Raw genomic sequence first — 20,467 nt, 5'->3', positions numbered from 1 at the left:
TCCGTGCCTGTCATTTTCACAGCGCCAGCCATGTTAAACAGGCGGGAGCACCAGGGGTTTTTGAATGCCGCAATTAACAAAACAGTAATCAAGCTAAGTGTTTAATTTCAGAAAATTAACATCTTCTCTGAGCGGATGTGAAAGATGGAGAAAAAAAGGCGCATTAAATGTTCTGGGCAAATAAAGGCAACACCAGACCACAAATATATTCCAGTTCAAAGGAGACTCTTGGCCAACCCTCAGGCCTTGAGATCAGTTTCCTTCTGAGGCCCAAGCTGCAGGACATCAGCAAAAGAGTGGAACCCTAGGATCTTAAAATGTGTGTGCCTTTCTTTCCTTCTTTCCTCTCCTCTCCTCTCCTCTCTTTTTCTCTCTTCTCCTCTCCTCTCTCCCATCCTCGCCCCTCCCCTCCTGTCCCCTTCTCCCTTCCCTTCTTTTCCCTTCCCTCTTCTCTTCTCTTCTCTTCTCTTCTCTTCTCTTCTCTTCTCTTCTCTTCTCTTCTCATCTCTTCTTTCCTTTCCTTTCAGAACAGAGCAAATGCTTTGTCCGTGCAGAAGAGCTCAAGGGCACAAGACCCCCTGGGAACCTATCTGCCCCATACAAAATCCTGATGTGTGTATTATTGGTCTCTGAACTGTACTAGTTACAAGGATGATACAATGAGTTCTTGCATGTGCAATAGTTTTTCATGCACATAGGCTGTACTTGTCCTGATAGACTTTATGGCTCCCAGGGGAAAAGACCAGGTCTCACTCCTCCACTAACCCCTGTACGTCAGCACAGTGTCCTCTGTTCTGGCCTTACTTAACATTCATGGTCTTGTGGTGCCTCATAAACCAGCCAGCTGGCTCTTGTTTGCAGGTGCATGTTTGCTTGTGGTGAAGGAAGCTTGGGAGGGGGTGGGTGTGCAGGGCACTGGCTGGGGACAGGACCTCCCGGTGTCTGTTGGCTTATCTGATGCCCTGGGAGAGAGGCCCAGGACAAGGACTGGAAGGACAAGGGAGACAGCTGTGCCACAGGAACAGGGTGAAGTTTGAACACAACAAGCAGCCTTGAGGCATGGTGATGAGGTGCCACAGTTCGGAAGGGAGGAAAGGCTATCGGGTTTTGTGGATGTTGGGCTGAACGTGGCCACGGGTCCACAGGGAGGGGACTGGAAATGCAGCTTAGGGAGCAGCTTTCCTAGGGGGCGTCTCACAGACAGCTGACATGGAGAAGAGAGAAAACAAAGCAGGAGAATGAGTGGATGGTTTGCAAATACATTGGAGACATGCCAGGGGCCCCCGGAAGTGTTCAGGGACAGTGGCAAGGGGAGGGAGGATTCAGTTCTGCGCATGTGTGATTTGTGGGCATTTGGAGTTCTGGAGTCCAGGTACTAGTTCTGCATTTGGATATTTTCTCCACAAAGTGGGAGATGAGCTTTGTTGCGGAGGGTGCACCAAGTACTGGGTTCGACGGTTCGAAGAGCATGGCAAGTTTGGCAGGGCCGTTGCAGAGACGGGGGGATGGGATTGAGGAGAGAAATCCCTCATTTCCAGGAAGCAATGGGGGCTCCTTGGAAGCTGGGGATCACGTGTTTACAAAGCTGTCCACCTGCCCTGTTACGTGACCTTTTCAGCAATGCATAGCTGACCCTGCAGGAAGTTAATCATGGATCTCTCTCGGGATGAGTTTTGCTGGCTGTGTCCTCAGAAAAGATAAAGGCGACTCACGCCTGAGGGTTAAGGGATTATTGCCAGTTAGGTTATTACAAAGATGCAACTGGGCTGGATAATGAGGGATGCACATAAGGAAGAGGGCTGACGCGTGGGGTGGAAGTCAAGGCTGAGAGGGCTGGATGAGCCAGCCAGAGTTGCAGGGAATTGTCAGAGGTTGCTGAGAGGAAGGAGAAGACCTGAGTTTGTGGCTTTGAAAATGGAGCCACTTCAGGTGAAGCTGAATCCAGGTGTGCCATGAGAATGGGCAGATGTGGAAGAGTGGTGGGGGTCGGGGAACAGGAAGTGGTTGGACATGGAAGTCATCTACCAAAGGGCAAGTCCTGGGATGGAGCAGACAGAAGCCCAGGTCTTTAGTGAGTCAGGACTGGTGGTAAGAGGGAGTACACAGTGCTCCCAACGTGAAGAGCGGCAGCTCTGCCCAGTGACATTTTAACAGAGGGTGCCAGAGAGGGTGAGCCACAGTGTGGAGGTGGTGACTGGGAATAAGGAGGACACAGCCCACTTCCTGACCCTGAGGTGTGCTAGGCATGAAACTGTCCACTGCCACATTTCAGAGGGCTGTAGGGCACAGCTGTCCCCAGGCATCCGAGTCAAGAGGAGGAAGACCCATACAGTTGTGGGGATAGTGGCATGCAGAGAGGGCCTCACTGCTGGGCATTGCAGCATGGAAACCTGCCTGCAGGACAGGACAAGGGGCTCTGGGGCTCTGGGTCCTATGGCCAGGAGCCTTCCATCTCCAGGATCAGGAAGGAAGGTCCCAGAGACTGCAGACACAGCAACACTGCCTGGTGTCAGTGGTGGCAGTACCAGCCTTAGGGGGGTGGTGGAAGGTTCCCCCGATGTGGGGGCGCCCTGATGAACACATGTGGGTGAGAGCCAGGGAGGAAGGGACACACAGTCTGCTGCAGGGTATCCTTTGCTCTCTCCCATGACCTCACCAGGGGCAGGGTTTCTGGGAGCTGCCTTCTGTGATCAAATGTTCAACAAAGTGGAACGGTCCTTGCACTTGTCCCGTGCCTGTGGGAGGCGGTGCTGATGGCTCTGTCCTTGCCCTGGGACCAGGCACCGCCTGACAGGTACCCCTCATGGATTCACATATCCTTTCGGAGCTTCCCATCTGCCATGGATCCACAGCACTCTGGTTTGCCATCCTTTTCCACAGTGCAGGGCCATTTCCCAGTGTGCCTTCTGGTGACCCCAGCAGCAGAGAGGAGCCAGGCACGGTGACCTAGGAGGCCACCTAGGACCCCACGAGCTGGGTGCTTCCTTCCTCTGGCCCAGGGCTCCACCCACATCCACCTGTCTGGATTCCCCTGATCTCCCTGAGGCACTGCCCTCCCCCGTGCCGGGCATCCCCAGGGCTGGAAGCCTGAGTGTAGGAGGAGGGCAGAGATGGCCATAACCATCCTTTCTGGTGCTGCTCTCACCTGCTAAGGGCTTAGGAAAGTCACTTCCTCTCTCGTCTTCAGTGCTCCAAACCCATACATTGGAAGAATTAGCAGAAAACTGAATAATCTCAGATGTCCTTTCCAAAATTTTATATTCCTATTTCTAGATTTCTAGACAAATAGTTCTCAAATTGAAATGTACATCAGAATCCCCTGAAGGGCTTGTTAAAACACAGATTGCTGAGCAACCCGCCCCCCCGAGTTTCTGATCCAGTAAGCCTGGAGTGGGGCTCGAGATTCTGCATTTCTCACCAGTTCCCAGGTGATGCTGATCAGGGATCCCATTTTGAGAACTAGCAGGGTCAGTTGGATGTTCCCACTACAGAACCCCCCTACATCAGAGTTAATATCACCAATGAGACCCTCTGCTATAAACCTGCATCCCCAGAGCACCCCCAGCTCCTACCCCTAGCTGTCTTACCCCCGTCTTTGGCTTGGAATCAGGACCTTTGTGGATGGACCCAGGAAGGAAGCACCTGTCAGGGGTATAGGGCTGACTCAGCCACCTGGGCCTAAGACCCCCACTTTCTCTCCCACCCCTGCTTTTTTGATTCAGCCAATATTCTACAACAGAATCAAAATGATGCCATCCCCGCAAAGCAGTCCTCTGTCCTTAGCTGACTCCAAGGTAAAGAGGGAGATTGGAAGGGCGTGTCAGGGTCATCTCAAGGCAAGCCCGGAGCAAAAGTCAAGAAGCCAATGTCCGCAATAGAGGAAAACAATTAGAAAAATAATTAATTTTGCTTTTGTATTCATATCCAGTCTCCAAACTAATTGCTTGTTTGTTTAATCTACTTTGGCCAGAAGTGTTACTGCACCAAAAATATTTAATGAGTCAGGCTTCCTAATGTAAAATTCAACCATATTTGTGCAATGAAATGAGTTTTCATCATCAGAGGGAGAATCTGTTATGTGAGCAGTACCTTCCTGAAGTTATCTCCCAGAACAGAAATGTCAGAGGAAACACAATTCGTCATTTGCACAATTCTTCGGTGTGCAAACTCTTCTTCTTTGTCTTCTGTACTGGTGGGCCTGAAGTCTTTAGCTGACATTTAAATTGAGATTTTAGGGGTGCCTGGGTGGCTCAGTGGGTTAAAGCCTCTGCCTTCGGCTCAGGTCGTGATCCCAGGGTTCTGGGATCGAGCCCCCCATCGGGCTCTCTGCTCAGCAGGGAGCCTGCTTCCCCCCTCTCTTTCTGCCTGTCTCTCTGCCTACTTGTGATCTCTGTCTGTCAAATAAATAAATAAAATCTTTAAAACAAAACAAAACAAACAAAAAAACAAATACTCTTTAAAAAAAATAAAGTGAGATTTTAGTTTTTTCTGAAGAATGTGTTTCATGTAAGGAAAAAGTAACCCACCACCTCCAACCCCTCACTCCCACTCTTGTCACCCATGCCTTTTAGGAGCACCCATAATTTAATCTGAGGCCTCAAGGGGGCTTTTGGATGCTTTCCAGAATTTTTGGATCTCTCAGTGAGCCGTTCAGAGTCTGGGCTGGGGAGATAGTAAATGGGACTGGCTTCAGGGCTCTGGGACTCCTGCTTCTGATTCAGCCAGAGTGGCTCTGAATTGCTCTGTTTCTCCTTTAAGGCTTCAAGGAAAATTTGGTTGGGAGAAAGGATTCCACAGCACCTAAAAAAGAAGAAAAATTAGAAGGCTACTAACGTTAGGGTAGCATTTCAGCTGAAAGCTTTCAGTGAAGTGAGGATAGCCCCAGCCTCTCGGCTTCTGGCTCTATGCCGTGTAAAGGCACCCCTGTCCCCGGGCCCCCAGAACTGCTATATTCGGTCCCCCTCTGTATTCCTCCCCGGGAGCAGCCTCCTCAATGCTGCCCTCCACGTGCTCTGTAGAAGGCAGTTCACACCCTTGCCTCCCCTCCCCTCCCCAACCTTCCTCCCCGAAGGGCCACTATCCATGTTAGGTATTGGTACATGATTTCCTGACCCTTTTACTTTCAGTGTCGTTAGAGAAGAGCCTGCAATCATTACAGTAAGGGCACACTTTTATGGAACATCTATTACGTGCTAACACGGTGGGAAGAGGCTAAAGACATGACTTATGCCCTAAAGAGTTTATTCCAGTGATGGAGAGCAGAGATGAGCACCTGTAAAGTTAGATCACAGTGCACTGTCCCAAGATGGAAATTACAACAGATGAGAGTCACTAAAATAAGGGCTTTGAGTTGGGAGGAGGGGGTCAAGGTGCCCTGGTGGGCGTGGCCAAGCGGGACTAAGGCAGGGCAACATGTGCCCTGATGTGTGCCTCTGAAGGCTACTGGGTCATGAAGAGATGTTTCAGAGATCCCCCAAAGCTGGGTTCTACTGGGACAGGGTGTGTGGAGCAGTTAAAAGAAAGCAATGGGCTCCTCTAGGGGGAAATGGGGGGGCAGCCTGGACTGGTCAGGGACTGCCATGTTGTTAAATGTTAGAGGGGACACTGGCACTTTTTCCAATGGGAAGCCATTGAATTGTTTTTTTTAAAGATCTGTTTATTTTAGAGGGAGAATGAGCACAAGCACTATGTGGGGGTTAGGCAGAGGAGAGAGAGAATCTTAAGCAGACTCCCTGCTGAGCACAGACCCTGACTAGGGACTCCATCTCAGAACGCTGAGATCATAACCTGAGCCCAAATCATGGGTCAGACCCTTAACTGACTGAGTCACCCAGGCACCCCCCACTGAAGGTTTTTGAGCATCAGAATAACATGTGTGAATCAAGCTTTGGAAAGAGTAATCTGGCTGCTATATAATTTGACATGAAGAGGCCCAGGAGTGTACAAGGGAGGTGGGACAGGATGTTAGGTGTAAGGAGATACAGGTGACAAGACCAGGAGAAAGGCAGGGACAGAGCAAAGAAAGCATCCATGACACCTGGGTCTGAGTCACACTATCAGATGGGTAGGCCATGGCTCATCCCCTCACAGAGTCACAAGGTCCCCATGTCCTCAAGGACAAGGAACCTATTCTTTACATCCTAGATTACTTTCCAGAAAAACTTTAGGTCATTGTGAGATGTCATAGGAAACAATCTGTCCTCTGGAGCATCCATCATACCTACCTCTAGGGAACCCTGCTGTTAACCTTCCCCTTCTCCAAGTTCATTCTTCTCCATCATGTCCATCTTGACTGGGTAGACATGTTCATTTATCCCCGCAAAGATATTTATCAGATAAATGCCCAGGACTGTCGCTGGGTTGTGCTTTTCACATTTACATCAGGAGCTATGCCCAGGCATTGCTTTGCATATGTAAAGAGGAGTGGACCCAGAAGGAGACTGTGAGGTGGTTGCTGAGATCCCGTAGCTTAGCAGACTAGATTTAGGTAGAAAGAGCAAGAGGCTGTACAGGGCATATCCACAGAACATTTGAAAAATCTGTAACACAAGGATCAGTACTCCTGTTTTATAGTTGATGAAGTTGAGGCCCAGAGATGTTAAGTGAACTTAGTCCAAGATTGCACAGGAAGCAGACGACAGAATAGGAACCCACGTGTCTCTAGAGCATCTGTAGGGGCCATAGTTCTTCTCTCTTTCTGCCAATTCCTACTGCCCTGGGCTGCGCTCTAGAATCCTGACTATTCCTCACCCTGCCTTGTTTTCCTCATAGCTGGGGTCTGTGGTATACAGATTGTCGGTGGTTAGTCCAAGAATAATTTGGCTGGAAAATGCTATTCTAGAAAGAATAGAAGAAGTTAGCATTACTATGTGATCCAGTCATTTTACAATGAGATATAAACCCAAGAGAAATGCAAACCTAGGTCAGCACAGAAACTTGTACATGAATGTTCCTTAGCAGCCTTATTCCCAACAGCCAAAATGTATAAACAAGCCAAATGTCCGTCAGCTGAGGGATATTCCTCCCAGCAAAAGCCTATGCCCAGGAAGGTAGAAGAGATTACTAAGCCTCAGAGCAAGCACACTGTTTGGTGTGGGACAGCAGCAAAGCATCTCTCTGAGGGGTCGCTGTGACGACCTTCCCTCTGCCACGTACCACGCGGAAGGGCCAGGAAATACTTCCCTCACCTGCCCAGCATGGCTTATCGTGAGCAATGCAGATGGGCTCTTTCTATGGGCCTCCTTGGAAAATTCACATATGACGGTCCCCCTAAGTAGAGAGGTCATTTATCTTCCAGGAGACTTACAAGGGCTGTCAACTGAGCCAAGGTGAAGGAGACTCAGCCATGACCCTTACCCCAGCTCCTAAGGCAGGTGAGAGGTGACCTCAGAGCAAGGCTGTCCCTGGTCTGCTTTCTACCTGCAGAAGCATCACTGTTTTCCCTTAAGATGAAATCTGCCAAAACTTGAAACCCAAGCTTCATATTTTTTATAAACTCTTCAGGCATTTTACTCCGATAGATCCACTTAGTTTTGAATGTTTGTGTGTGTTGCTATTATTTTTTTAAACTGCTTTAAGTACTTTTGATATCTTAAATAAAATATTTTAATACAGTAAACTATTACATCATTTATTATATCCCCAAATGGGTTATGGTTAAAGCTGTTTGAAAGAATTATTTTGACACAAAAATCAATTAAGACATTAGGAGGCAATTTTTAATAAGCAAAGATAATGCATTAGAAGTCAGTAATTGTCCTAGGAAAAAAAGCATCGAATTATTCTCATATTTTGGGATTTGAGGTGCTTAATTGTTGGGGGGTAGAAATGCCTTTATTAAATAAAGAAAACAAAATGAATAAGAGGAAGACTTTGGATATGGCTGAGTCAGTAACTAAATTAAAGGGTCTAGGAAGGTCATAAACATAAAATATATGGGCCAGGTGAACCGGAGGTAGGACAGCAATGGTTCCACACACAAAGACTCAAGGTTTGGATTTTGGGTTGACTCTGAGATAGATACACGCCCCCCTTCCCAGACCACAAACACTATGGTCTCCTTTGAAACCCTCCTTACAAATGGAGGGCTGGCCAAGGCCACGGGCGGGGATGACCTGTGACTAGTGTGGGCCCCTGTTTGCCCTGTGTCACCTGTGAGTTCTTTCATAACTTGCAGTAGAGGCTGTCCTGTCTCAGCAATTTATCCACATCTCATTTGTCAGCTCAGGCGAGAACATTCCGCACACTTTCTCTGCTGTATGTGATATGCTATCTTGGATCTGCCTGCTTCAGAAGCAATTTGGGAGTATGATCTCCCCAAAGTCTTCCTTGGAGAAAAAGAGACAGTGACTCACTGACTCAGCCCGTCTTTGCATTTTCTCCATCCCTGGGCCTCTTGACCAGTGGAGGTTAAGTCTCTTGCTGCTTCTGACACATTTAAAGGGCCTCTTATTACTGGCAGTAGCTTCCCTTATCAGACGCTCCTGCTGCCCGTTCTTTTTTCAACCCAGCTGATTTTGCCTGGGTGCTTGACAGGACACTGTGCATTGCCTCCCCACTCTTATTTTTGCATCCTGATTTCTTATCAGGTCCAGCCTCTGTATTGTACTCCTAAGAAGGAGTATGGGGCAATTTTGATCATATTTGGGGCTTTGGAGCATCTCCTCTTTAGGAGACTTCTTGAGCCTTCAGTGCCCTTCCCCCCCCCCCGCCCCAAATAGCCCCTAAGCTAATTCTTATTAATTCTAAAAGAAGTTCCATATTTATTGCTTTGCTAAATTTTAATAGTTTCATGAACTCTTTATTTTCATTTTCTTCTCTCCATAGAATGTTCAGTTTAGTCAAAAGTGCTCTTGTGAGGGACAGACTCTTTTAAGCATTCAGTGAAACCATTTCTTCATCTGAGGAGGCAAGTTTATGGAGAAAAGACAACAGGCCAGGACTTCCTGTTGAAACCAGCATATTCAGGGTTCATGGGGTTGCTGCTTTGAATTTATTTTCCCAATCCTCTTTATTCTGCCTAGTTTTGCCAGAAGAAAGTGGTGTTTGTATGGATATCTGAGCTCATTTTTTATTTTTTGTTTTGTTGGAATGTTTCATAACGTGTAAAACACCAGATTTAGAGATGGCATTTGCACTTGGAGAAGGAAAATAAATCCATATTTGTCACCCCAAAAAACCAAATTGGTGATCACCCATGTCAGAGCACCAAATATAGGCTGCCCTTGATTTTCAGTGAGGAAGAGTAATTCTCTCCCATTAGCCTCCCACGTGTTAAATCCCATTTCAATTAAAACATAAGATATTTAGAGTGACCTGTGTGAGGATAAACAGCCCGCAAGGGGGTCTGGGAACGTTGTCATCATCATAAATCTGAGCAGTGTGGGCAGTGGTGACCCTTACCCTCTGGCAACTTCTCCTGGGTCCACATGCCAACTGGCTGCAGAGGTCTTTGCCATCTGTGGAATGGGGACTTTCTTCTCGGATTTGGCTCTGGATTGCTTCTGGATCACCTGCCCCATGATTGCCTCTTTACCACCTAACCACAGCTAGATGTCAAGGATCTTCAGGATAGGGCTGTGACTTTTTTTTTTTTTAACTCATCCTTCTGTCCCCAGTGACTAGACTGGGGGCCTGGCACAGTGGTTAGCAAATATGTTGAGTCTTAAATGGTGGTTTTCCAGGGATTAGAGGCCAAGGAAAGAACCAAGTCCATCAAAATCCTCAGGCCATTAGGTTAATCTTTCCAATTTCTAATGCATGGTGCTTTAGTTCTCAAGGCAGAGGAGGATACCTATATGGCATTGACGTGGTTGGCAACGCATAAATCATGTGTTCACGTGGGCTGTGGGCAGCGTGGAGCTGGGCAGCAAGTGTGGCAGGGGTGGAGGAAACAGGTATCCCCGAACCGCCTGTGTTGATGGCCCACCAGGATCCCCTTGTGATCTGGCCTGACTCCAGACACTGTGGCAACTCCTCCTCTCCCTGGCTCTGCCCACTGCCCTTGAGGTCAGAAATGCCGGCCATGAGCCATCCCCACTTAAGCATCCAGCCTGTTGCTAACTCCGAGCTCGGTTCCTGGTTTCCTTTTACATAACTTCGAGGTAGCATTTCACACCTTCTCTCCTCCTGAGGACACTCCTTGCCACTTGACTTCTAGGTAATCACACTCCCCTGCTTCCTGCCATCTCATTGGCTTTGCCTTCTCCAGGTCCTCAGCTATTTCTCCTCCTCTCCTGAATCTTAGACCATATATTCTCTTCTCATTCCCGCGAGGGTCTCTGTCTACCCTGCAGCTTTCGGCGTCTCTGAAATACTGATGGCTCAACACCACTGTCTCCAGTCTGGATCTCCTATCTGTGCATCTGCCTGCGTAGAAGCTTCTACTCTGTCTTGCCGCATCTCAGTTCATGGCAGCCCCACTCTTCCAGTTGCTCAGGCCGAACACCTTGGAGTTATCTGGGCTCTTCCATTTCTTCTCCACCCCACATCCAGTGAGAGGTGCTAAATCTATTCAGAATCTGACCTCCCCCATTCTCACCCCCTCCACCACTCTGAACCTGGTCCAAGTAGCCACAGGCTTGCAGCTAAATCGTTGCAATCGTTTGAAGCTAGAGCTTTCAGCCTTGGCATGGCCCCTGCGTTCTATTTGCAGGGCAGCCCAGGGTGAGGCTGTTAACATGCAGGTCAGATGGTGTCACTCCTCCGTCTACCCCCTTCCTGTGGCCCTCCATCTCACTCGGGGTAGAAGCCATTGTCTGTAACATCATCTCTGCTCTAGTCCCACTGGCTCTTGGCTGCTCATCTGGAACACCGGGCTACTCCCAGGTTAGAACTGTGACCCTGGCCTTCCCCTCTCACAGGCTCGTTTCCCAAGAGTCTTCATGTCTGCCTCCCCTCCTCCCACCCCATGCTTCCACATCGACTTCTCAGGCAAGGCCTTGCTGACCCAGTGGTTTGGAACTACAGCCTTCTCCCAGCTGGCCTTCTACACTCTGGCATTCTCTGTAACCTTCTCCCCTGCTCCACTGGTTCCCTTGTTACTATTTTAAAATCCCTTGTGATTGATCGATTCCATCTGGCCTCTGAATCTCTCCACTAGAAAATAAACTCCATGAGGGCAGGGAATTGTCTTTCATTCACTGTGGAATCTCTAGAACCCAGAACGGCGCCTGGCACATGGCAGATGTTCCGTGAACATTTGTTTAATGAGTTCATTAATGGATCTGGGCCATGATGCTAAGTTAGGAGGAAGAGAAGGTGCCTTTAATGGTTGAATCAGGATCAAAAATCATTTCAGTTTACCAGATTCATAGGCCAAATATAGCCCCATAAAGGTAAAAACATACATGAGATCACTGTAGTCAGAGCCAGAAGCTTACTCTAAAAACAAAAGAAGAGAAACGTACCATGAGGATACCTAAAGGTTAGATTTGATAGCAATTTCAGAATCAAATGGCAGGGACATTTTTAAAAAAAATTTTTTTACTTAATTTTTAAATTTTTAAATAAACATATAATGTATTTTTATCCCCAGGGGTACAGGTCTGTGAATCGCCAGGTTTACACATTTCACAGCACTCATCATAGCACATACCCTCCCCAGTGTCCATATCCCTACCACCCTTTCCCGTCCCCCCTCCCCCCAGCAACCCTCAGTCTGTTTTTTGAGATTGAGTCTTTTATGGTTTGAGGGACATGTTTTTGATGCAAAAAAAAGAAAAAAAAAAAAGCTGATGGTCCCATTAACAGATGTATAATGCACAGATTATGGGAGATGGTAGGTTTGCCCTAATAATCTTTGCTGCTTAAACAGCAGTGGGAGAATTGAATTTACCTCTGGGCCACATGCCTAAAAAGACAAAATGAGCCCCATTTGGACAAGAGCCACCTCGGGTAACTACATGTCATGGGAGAAATGTTCATAGTATCTGGCCATTCTTTTCAGCAGGAAAAGCTCAGGGGAGACCTAACTAGTTTCTTTAGCTATTTGACAAGCCATTCCATGGAAGAAGGAGCATTCACTATTACTTTAGTCAGTAGAACGGAGACCGTTGAGAAGAAGACGAATTTGAGATAAGGATAGGAAGACACGCAAATTGGAGAGAGCTACCCAAGTATGAAGCCACAGCTCCCAGAGGCAGTGAGCAACCCATCCCTGGAGACACAGCAGGGCCCAGCAGAGAATCCTTGATAGGGGGATTCAGGACTGCATAAAATCAGGTCCTCCATGAAGCAGACACCAAGATGGGATTAGAGGTGCCAGAGATTGGGGAAATGGGAGGGCAGGCCAGAGGAAGCCAGGAGAGCCATCAGATCACAATGAAGGAGAGAGGGCAGGAAGGAGTACTGGATGGGAAGACTTTGACCACCACGCTGTACAAAGAAGTATCGGTGAGTCCGATGGGGAGTCTTTGGGTGAAAGCTGCCCAACAGAAGGGTCAGGAATGGGTCTTTGGAAGCATCCTCACTGCTCTCAGTCAATGGCTGGAAGCAGCCTGTGGAGGGTGGGGCTCTAAGTGGCTTCTGAGGGCAGCAGCCGGCCGGGGACATGAGTCAGCTATGTTCCCAAGGGTGGGAGCTCTTGCAAGTGTGTTTTGGGGGCCCCTAATGGGAACTGTGCAGGGTCCTGGGTGGACTCCATGATTCTAAGCCCTCCTAACACCGCGTCTCACCCTGTGCTCTCCTGGGGCTTCCAAGACTATGGGCATCTTCATGACAAGAGCTCAGCATCCCCACCCCTGGCCTGGGGCCAGCATGTCCTCGGTGCTCCCTGAGAGCTCAGCAAGCCGAGAGCACAGAGCAAAGCGACCCCCGCGCCCAGAGCCGTAGCCATGTCTGGACGGGGATCCCTTCACTTAAAGTGAGGCTAGTAAGTGTCGCTCCGCCACAGTCCCCTGAGAAACCCGTGTGAAGTGGGGTTTGCGTGAGGATACGACCTTCCTATCACTGCAGAAGTGCCAGGACAAAATGGAACAGCCCCAGAGCAGAGCGCAGATGGAAGCCTCATCCATTACCCGCCTCTTCCCCTAGAAAGACAACCCTCATTTGTTATTTCCAGACTGTTTTCATTTTACTTACAGCGTGTGAAAAGCGTCGAATTGGGAAATAAATAATATTTTTTCCGAATAGAGGTTTTGGAATCACTTCACAGATTTTGGAATTATTATCCTGTTTCCAAATGTTTGGTTTGTGTATCATTTCTTCATTTATATTTGTGAGCTCTCTGTTGCAAATGCCCTCGTTTGGAAAACTCTTACAGAAGTCTGAACGAACTCGGTCGTTTGTCTGTGTTCATGTCTCGTTGAGAGATGCCTCCTCCCTGTATTTTGAAGTGCAGCAAAATCTTGCATGCAGTCTGGGAAAGAGGTATTTGCTAGAACATTCCTTTCCATTGCAGTAGTTCTGCACTGACCAGTTCTCCTCTCATTAGCATCCTGGTGTCCAGGTTCTCCTCTCTACAGTAGCTCTTCCCGTTAACAGAAAATTAAGATTCCTTCGCCACCTTCTGTTCAGAAACTTTCCTTTGTCCCTCTTGTCCCACTGTCGGAAGCCTAGACTTGCCCTGGTTGTCAGCCCCCTCCCTAAATGGCTCCAGCTTCCCCAGGCCACACTGTTTTCATGGGATTCCTCTAACCATCTCCTTTGGGTCAAGCCTTTCTCCTCCCTGCACAAAAAATACTGTGCCCATTCCAGCCCCGCCCCCATGTATGCTCCCAGTCCTAAAGAATTACCTTTTCTCTCCTTTGTTATCCGTACTCTGTTCATTAGGCAAAACCCACAGGGAGCTCAGCTGGTGAGAAGGAAAGGGGAGGTTCAAACCCAGAGATACTTCTCTCCTCATTTATCTCTGAAAGACCACACTTGTCATCTAACTGAGGGTCTTTTCACCTGCCCTGTCTTCTCTCTCCACAGCCCCTTCCACTGTTCCCATCATGCACCAGGTCAGTGCCACCATGAGGAGCATCACCTTGTCATGGCCACAGCCGGAGCAGCCCAATGGCATCATCCTGGACTATGAGATCCGGTACTATGAGAAGGTGAGGCCTGCTGCCATTCACTGGAGGGTGGCCCGCAGAGGGCACATGTGGACAGGCTGGAGGAAGTCCTGAGGGAAGGAGGAATCGGCCGATGGAGGCCAGAAGCTCCTTGGGAGAGTTTTTTGGGTCTTCCTTGGCAAAACTCCCCAAAGTCTGGACACTGTCCATGCCATTCTCTCAGGAGAGAATCTTCCAGACTACTACCCTGCTGTCTAAATGGCTCAGTGGGCTGGTAGGGCCAGGACCAACCCCATTTTCCCAGGCGTGTGTTTGCTATACTGACACAGATGCCACAACACTGCCACGTGTCCCCGAAACTTCCCAAGAGTTTGTGATTTTGCAGACCAGTGTTTTCCAAAGTGTTGGACCGTGTTCTTCCGATATAAGTTTGTTTATTTATAAATCGTATGCTTGTAACACCGCGCCAGTATATTTATAGAGATTAAAACATGTAAACGGAAATGTAAAAGGATCAGCTAGAAATTATTAGAAATAGAAATTTGTGTGTTATCTACTGACTGTTCTTTAGCAGCTGTTCCTGGGACCCACAGCAGGGCACATGCTGCCAAGAGGAGGGAAATGGTGCCCTGTGGAGCAGGCCCCCTTGGTCTCTGTGGGGGAGGCACCATGTTAAACTGTACCATTTGCAAAATCCCAGGAAAACACTGACCCAACACGCTGTTTGTGAAAACACCAGATTCATTTCCTTGTTCTGCAAGCATTTATCGAGTGCCTGCTATTTGGCATGTACTATTTGTGATATGTTAATGATCTAAACAAAGATTCCTGCCCTCCCGGGGCTTACTTTCTGACAGAAGGAGACAGAAAATGAACACAATAAATAAGGATATCATAGGGTATGTTAGAAAATGAACCATGCAAAGGAAAATAGAAAAAGCAGAGAACGGCGAATGTGATCAAGAGGGTCAGGATTGGGGGAGGACCAGGTTGTAGAATTAAATAGAATGGTAAAGGGAGGCCTCTTAGAGCAGGTAGGTTCCAAGTAAAGACTTGAAAGAGGTGAGGTTATTGTGAAACGGGGGAGAGAGGGGCAGATGCCTATGCAAAGGCCCTGAGGCAAGGTCATGACTAGTGACTCTAGGAGCAGGAAGAAGACCAGCATGACTGGAGTGGTACAAGCGATGGGAAAGTAGCAACAGGTGAGAGAGATAACCATGAGAGATGACCATGCGGGACCTTAGAACTTCAGCTCTCCCACTGAGATGGGCTCTATAGCAGGGTTAGGGGCTGAGGACAGACAAAATCTGACTTATATTTTAAGAGGATCATTCGGCCATCCCATTAAAAACCAGCCTGCTAGATCACAATCAGCTAGAACAAGGATGATGGGATGGGACAAGGATCCACTGGGATGGAAAGAGAGGACCAGGGAAACAGTAAATTTCAGATACAGAAACCAAAGACAGAGCAGCTGGATTTCTAGCAGGTTGGAGTTCAGACTTGGGAAGGTTTGTGCCCGGCCTGATAGAAAGATGTCCTTGATCATTTACCTAAAAGGGGACTTGCTCTGGTAGAGCATGATTGAGGTAAAGGAAGGGACAGAAACTTAGCTCGATGTCTAAAACACCTCTGAGAGGGAAGCAGGAAGCTAGAGGTCCATGTTTGCAGTCCAGGAGAGAGGACCAGCTTACACAAATCCATCTGGAAGTTGTCAGTACATAAACGGTATGAAAGCCCTGAGGCTGGTGGAATCACCCAGGGGGCAGTGGAAATCGGAAGAGGATCAGGGATGGAGACCTGCAACCCTCTGGCATAGAGGTTGTGTTGAACAGTGGAACATGACTGCCTTGGGAAACAGGACCCTAGTTTCCGGTGTCCTCCGTAGCTAACCAGCCATGCAGCCATGCTTAAATTACTTAGACACACTAGGTCACAGTTTTCACTTCCATAAAATGGGAGCAGTTTATGTCCCCAAAAGTGGAGGGCCAGATGGATCTCTAATCCAGTCTGTAAGGAGATACACCCTTTGGCCCTTTCAGAAGAACCTACGAGCAAGGCGAGAATTAGGGAGCATTCTGTTCCATTTAGAGAATATCGGGGTTTCTAGACAGTCAATTCAGATAATTCAGTGAATCAGGGGTAATGTAAACCATCTGGATTCGTAAGCAACCATTATATCCAATCAGCTTTGAACTTGGGGCCCTCGTTTGCTAGATATCTTCTATCAGTTACTAAAGTACATGTTGGGTTTCCACAAGATTTTGGACCAATCTGTTTGGACCAATGGTCCACATAGTCTCATCTCATCATCAAAGTCGACTTAGGAGTTCAGTAGAGGATCTCGTGTGACCAGTATATGATGCAATGTCGGAATCACCAACAAGATGCCAACGGCCCACACACACTTGAACTGGAGCCTTAGAAGATCATCTCAGAAAAATCACAGGAATTTCTCCCTAATCTGCCCCTATCGGGTATCAGGAGCTTTGTAAACATTACCTACTTTTCCCCTCACTACCCAGTGTGGTAAATGTTTGTATCATTGTTATGGGGAAAGGAACCACTGCACAAAGAAGTTCAAAGCAAAACAAAACTTGCTCTCAAACACACAGCTAGGAAGTGAGCCTACAGCCAGGTGTGGCAAGTAGCAGGGCTGGAGAGGGGCTGAATACACGGGAGCCACCTGCCCTCCACCTCGTCCGCCGGCCGAGGGCATCCACCCCAGGATGGAGGTGGGCTTCCTGACAGGTGCCTGCCTGGATCCCTGGGCTCCTCCCTCCCCAGCCCACACCCCAGCTCTTCAGCTACTTTTCCCTTTACATGCATACCTCCTCCTTTGAAACACTGTAATTAACTTCAACTTCTGATGCTATGAAGGAAGCTTAGTCTCCCATTTCAGACCACGTCCCTATTTCTCAGTAATTTATACTAATTATTAACAGACACACAGGCACAGCAGCTCCATGCCTGAGGCAGCTTCCACACCTCAGTGAAGCGTGTTATAGTCCTCACTCCAGAGGATGGAGTGCTTTCCTTGGGAACACGGAAGATTCTTTGGCAAAGCATTGGTTACCGTTCAGTATGTTACTATGGAACTCTAAACTTCACTTACAAAGTGCTGGACCGTAAGATCTGTTCCATTGCCTAGACCATTTCTAATGCAAATAAAGAAAAAGACACTATCCTACGAGGGTATTTTGAAATAACCACAGTGATCACAATTCACCGTACATTGAGTACCTATTATGTGCCAGATATACACGGATCCATGAACTCTGAGCCCTAAAAGAAATAAAAGAAAGATGCTTGCAAGCCAGGTATAACCAATTTATAGATGATGGCACTAAGTCCCAGGAAGTTCCAATGACTTGCCCACGACCACAAAGAACCAGAGCTACGGATGTTCTTATTATATTCCGGTGGTGCAAACTTCTGAGCTCAGTGTTGAACTGGATAATAATTCTGCTGATGCCGAGGATCTCAAAATGAATGTGGCCTCTGAAATATGAGAGCGCATCTTCATTTTAAATGCAGATACTTCAAAGCAGAATGATCTGCCTCCATGCCCCATGAGGCCAGTGAATTCTGTCTTAGAAGATGCAAACACAGGAGAACTCAGCCTGGTAGGCATCCTGGGTTCAATCCAAAGAAACAAAACCACAGTGCCTCCATTCTGTGCAGCTTCTACTAAGCTAGGAGTCAGCAGAGTTTTTGCGTAAAGGACCAGAGGAGAAATATTTAAGTCTGTGGCCACACAGTGTCTGTCCCGACTACTCAACTTGCCTTCATAGAAGAAAAACAGCCATACACAATAGATCAGAAGGCAGACATGGCTGGGTTCCAATAAAACTTTATTTACAAAAACCAGGAGCTGGCCACGGACCATAGTGTTCCAACCCCTGAAAACCCTCCCTGGGTCTCCTACCTCACACCACCCTCTCGATCTGTGCTTGGCATACCTCTCCATTTCAACTCTATGAATAGAATCAATGAGGCTTTGGCCTCCTCCAACAGCTCATTAATAGAGAGCTCAGATGCCGTTGAGCTGATGACACTCCCGGAGCCTCTCCATGCTCATCTCCTTCCCATTTTAATATGCTCCCATTCATCATTCTCTCTTGTTTACTGTCTTGTAGCACTTTTCACTCCTGGTGTCAGCGCTTGTAGGCAAACCATGCGAGGGGCAGCTACACCTGCTCTCAGCTGTCTCCATGATTAAGCGTTCAGACGTTTACTTGCTCTTCATAATAACTGTCTGGGCCGGAATGGGTTGGGTGAGGCCTTGGGATTTTCTGCCCTTCACATTTTTGGATCATTTTCTCCTAGAAACCCTTTCAGAGCGTGGCAATATCTTGTGCTCAATCGATGGGTCCCAATAACCCATGTGAAGTATGGTGTTTATTCATTCATTTAGCACAGAATCCTTGAGCACCCTGGCGGTTTGGCGTCAGCCCTGTCCTGCGTGTCGGGGATGGGCGCCATGGTCTGTGCCCTCAACAGCTAGTCTCCCTTCGCTCGAGCTTACAAAATCAATCATGACACCATATTAAAAAAAAAAAAAAAAGGCAAGCAATCATGCTCTTCACTCTCACTCATTTGTCTAAGGTTGATTAATGGTGTTGGAGGGAACAAGGACGACGGCTCATTTTAATCACTGAACTTCTTGAAGAATGTGTGGGCTATAAAGTGATTATGGGGTAATGTTTTCGTCCTCACAATCCGAAGACAAATACACCAAGAAGCAGTTTTCAGGAAAAGAGTGACCCCGTCAGTGTGTTAATTCTTTCAAGCAACACGTAATTCCACAGATTCCAGCAAAACCAGAGAATCCAGACAGCTGCCTGCTACCCAGATTTTGTAACAATGGCATTTTATCCTAATTTGCAAGGCGGTGAGGTGCTTTTTGTAACTTCGGGTCTCAGATCTCCAGTGTGTCGAGATAGTAATGACCAGAGCTCTGGATGCTATTCCTTCTCTAGAGGACAGCCTTCTTTCTGCCAGATTGCTGTCAGCCTCCTTATCAGCCTGATGGGTGACCCTCTGCTGTTCCCCCGAAGTCCCCGAAGCCGCCTTCTGCCAAGTCACTCAGTCACTACTACTGTTGGCATCTGCTCATTTGCTGGTCTGTCCCACAAGATTTTGTGTCCCCAAGGAAAGAGGCCGTGCCTTGGTCCCTGCAGCCTGTGTGTAGTTCCCTGCGCATGGTAGGGTGTCATGAATGCAGCTGCCTGGCCCGAAGATTGAGTGGATACCCATCAGGTCACCCTTGTCTTTATATATTTTAAGACAATGGCATTTAAAAAAATCATCACACTATAATCTTTTGTCCTGGGTCAATTTCCCAAACTTCTGTGGCTTGTCTGAGCATATAGCTTACGCACCTCTTACCATCAGCTTTCCCTGCATTTGTCACCATGCCTCTCGAATCGTTGTGTCGAGAACTCATCACAGAGCCCCAGATGTGCACACGGGGCTTGGGAGCTTTCCTCTCCGTGACCCAAGCTCTTCAGTTTCACCGATGCTCCCCATTCTGCTCCAAGATTGATGGTGCAAACAGGGGCAGGCCCAGACTCGAAACTTTTGTTCCTGCACACTTGGAGATAACCCACAATCTCTAGGATGTGCACATGGAAACAACCAGAGGCCAGGCTGGTATCTATGAGGGAGCTGAGAGTAGGATATAACGATAAAGAGAGCAATGAAAACAGTCCATGGGAAGCCTTCCTGGAAGAGGAGGCCTTAGAGGTGTGGGCACTGGGAACGGGCAGCTTGCAGCGGAGCACTGGAGAGAAGCATTTTAGATAGGGAAAACAGCCTAAGCAAAGGCCGTGGGTCTGGGGGTGTGGTTCCTGGAGGGACGGCAAGGTAGCAATTTGGGGGATGTGAGATTAGAACTGCTTCCTTATGATAGGCCTGTCAACCTAGATTTAGGAATTTTGTTTTTATTAGGTCATAGCTTTAGGGAAGGTCAGAGATCTTTTTTAGAAAAGAAGTTGGGATTTGGTGGGGTGAGAGTAGCAGAAGAAATGGGAGGCTACAAACATGTAGGCAGAAATGAAATGTTCCATAAGATCCGCAGCAAAGAGGAAGCACCCTAGAAGGGGACCCCCACAGGTGGAGGAGTCGGAAGGGTGAGAAGCAGAAGCAAAGTCTGTGTGGGTAGCAGGGACTATCCAGAATGGACTCGGGCTCTGTTGCAGAGTGGACACCAAGTCACTCAGCTAAGGACTAGGACTTGAGGGGGCTTAAAGGGTGATCTAGAACAGCCACGGTGAGGAGTGACCAACTGGGAGATCTTGAGTGAGGAGAGAAAAGACGAGGCCTCAGTAGGAGCAAGAAAAAGGGCAGATGTTGTCCAGTTTGCTTTTACTGACCTCAGAGACGCCACAGGGTTTTGCAAAGATGCATGTGTTCTGTTATTCTCTCCGTGAACCCTGGCAGGGAAAGGAGCAGAGAATGACAGTGAG

The 20,467-nt window shown here is 48.0% G+C and overlaps 1 protein-coding gene across 1 annotated transcript in view; it reads left to right on the top strand.

Annotated features, from left to right (window-relative positions):
• Positions 1-20,467, top strand: part of EPHB1 (EPH receptor B1) — a 416,986-nt gene that overhangs the window by 311,700 nt on the left and 84,819 nt on the right. The window contains exon 6 of the mRNA XM_032869646.1: positions 13,915-14,039. Coding sequence (XP_032725537.1) covers positions 13,915-14,039 — 125 coding nt within the window. The remainder of the gene's footprint in view (positions 1-13,914; positions 14,040-20,467) is intronic.

The sequence above is a fragment of the Lontra canadensis genome, unplaced genomic scaffold (genome assembly GCF_010015895.1).
Source record: "Lontra canadensis isolate GAN:19392208 unplaced genomic scaffold, GSC_riverotter_1.0 scaffold38, whole genome shotgun sequence".
NCBI classification, from domain to species: domain Eukaryota; kingdom Metazoa; phylum Chordata; class Mammalia; order Carnivora; family Mustelidae; genus Lontra; species Lontra canadensis.
The sequence above is the reverse complement of the archived record's forward strand: the minus strand, read 5'-3'. Positions and strand labels throughout refer to the sequence as shown.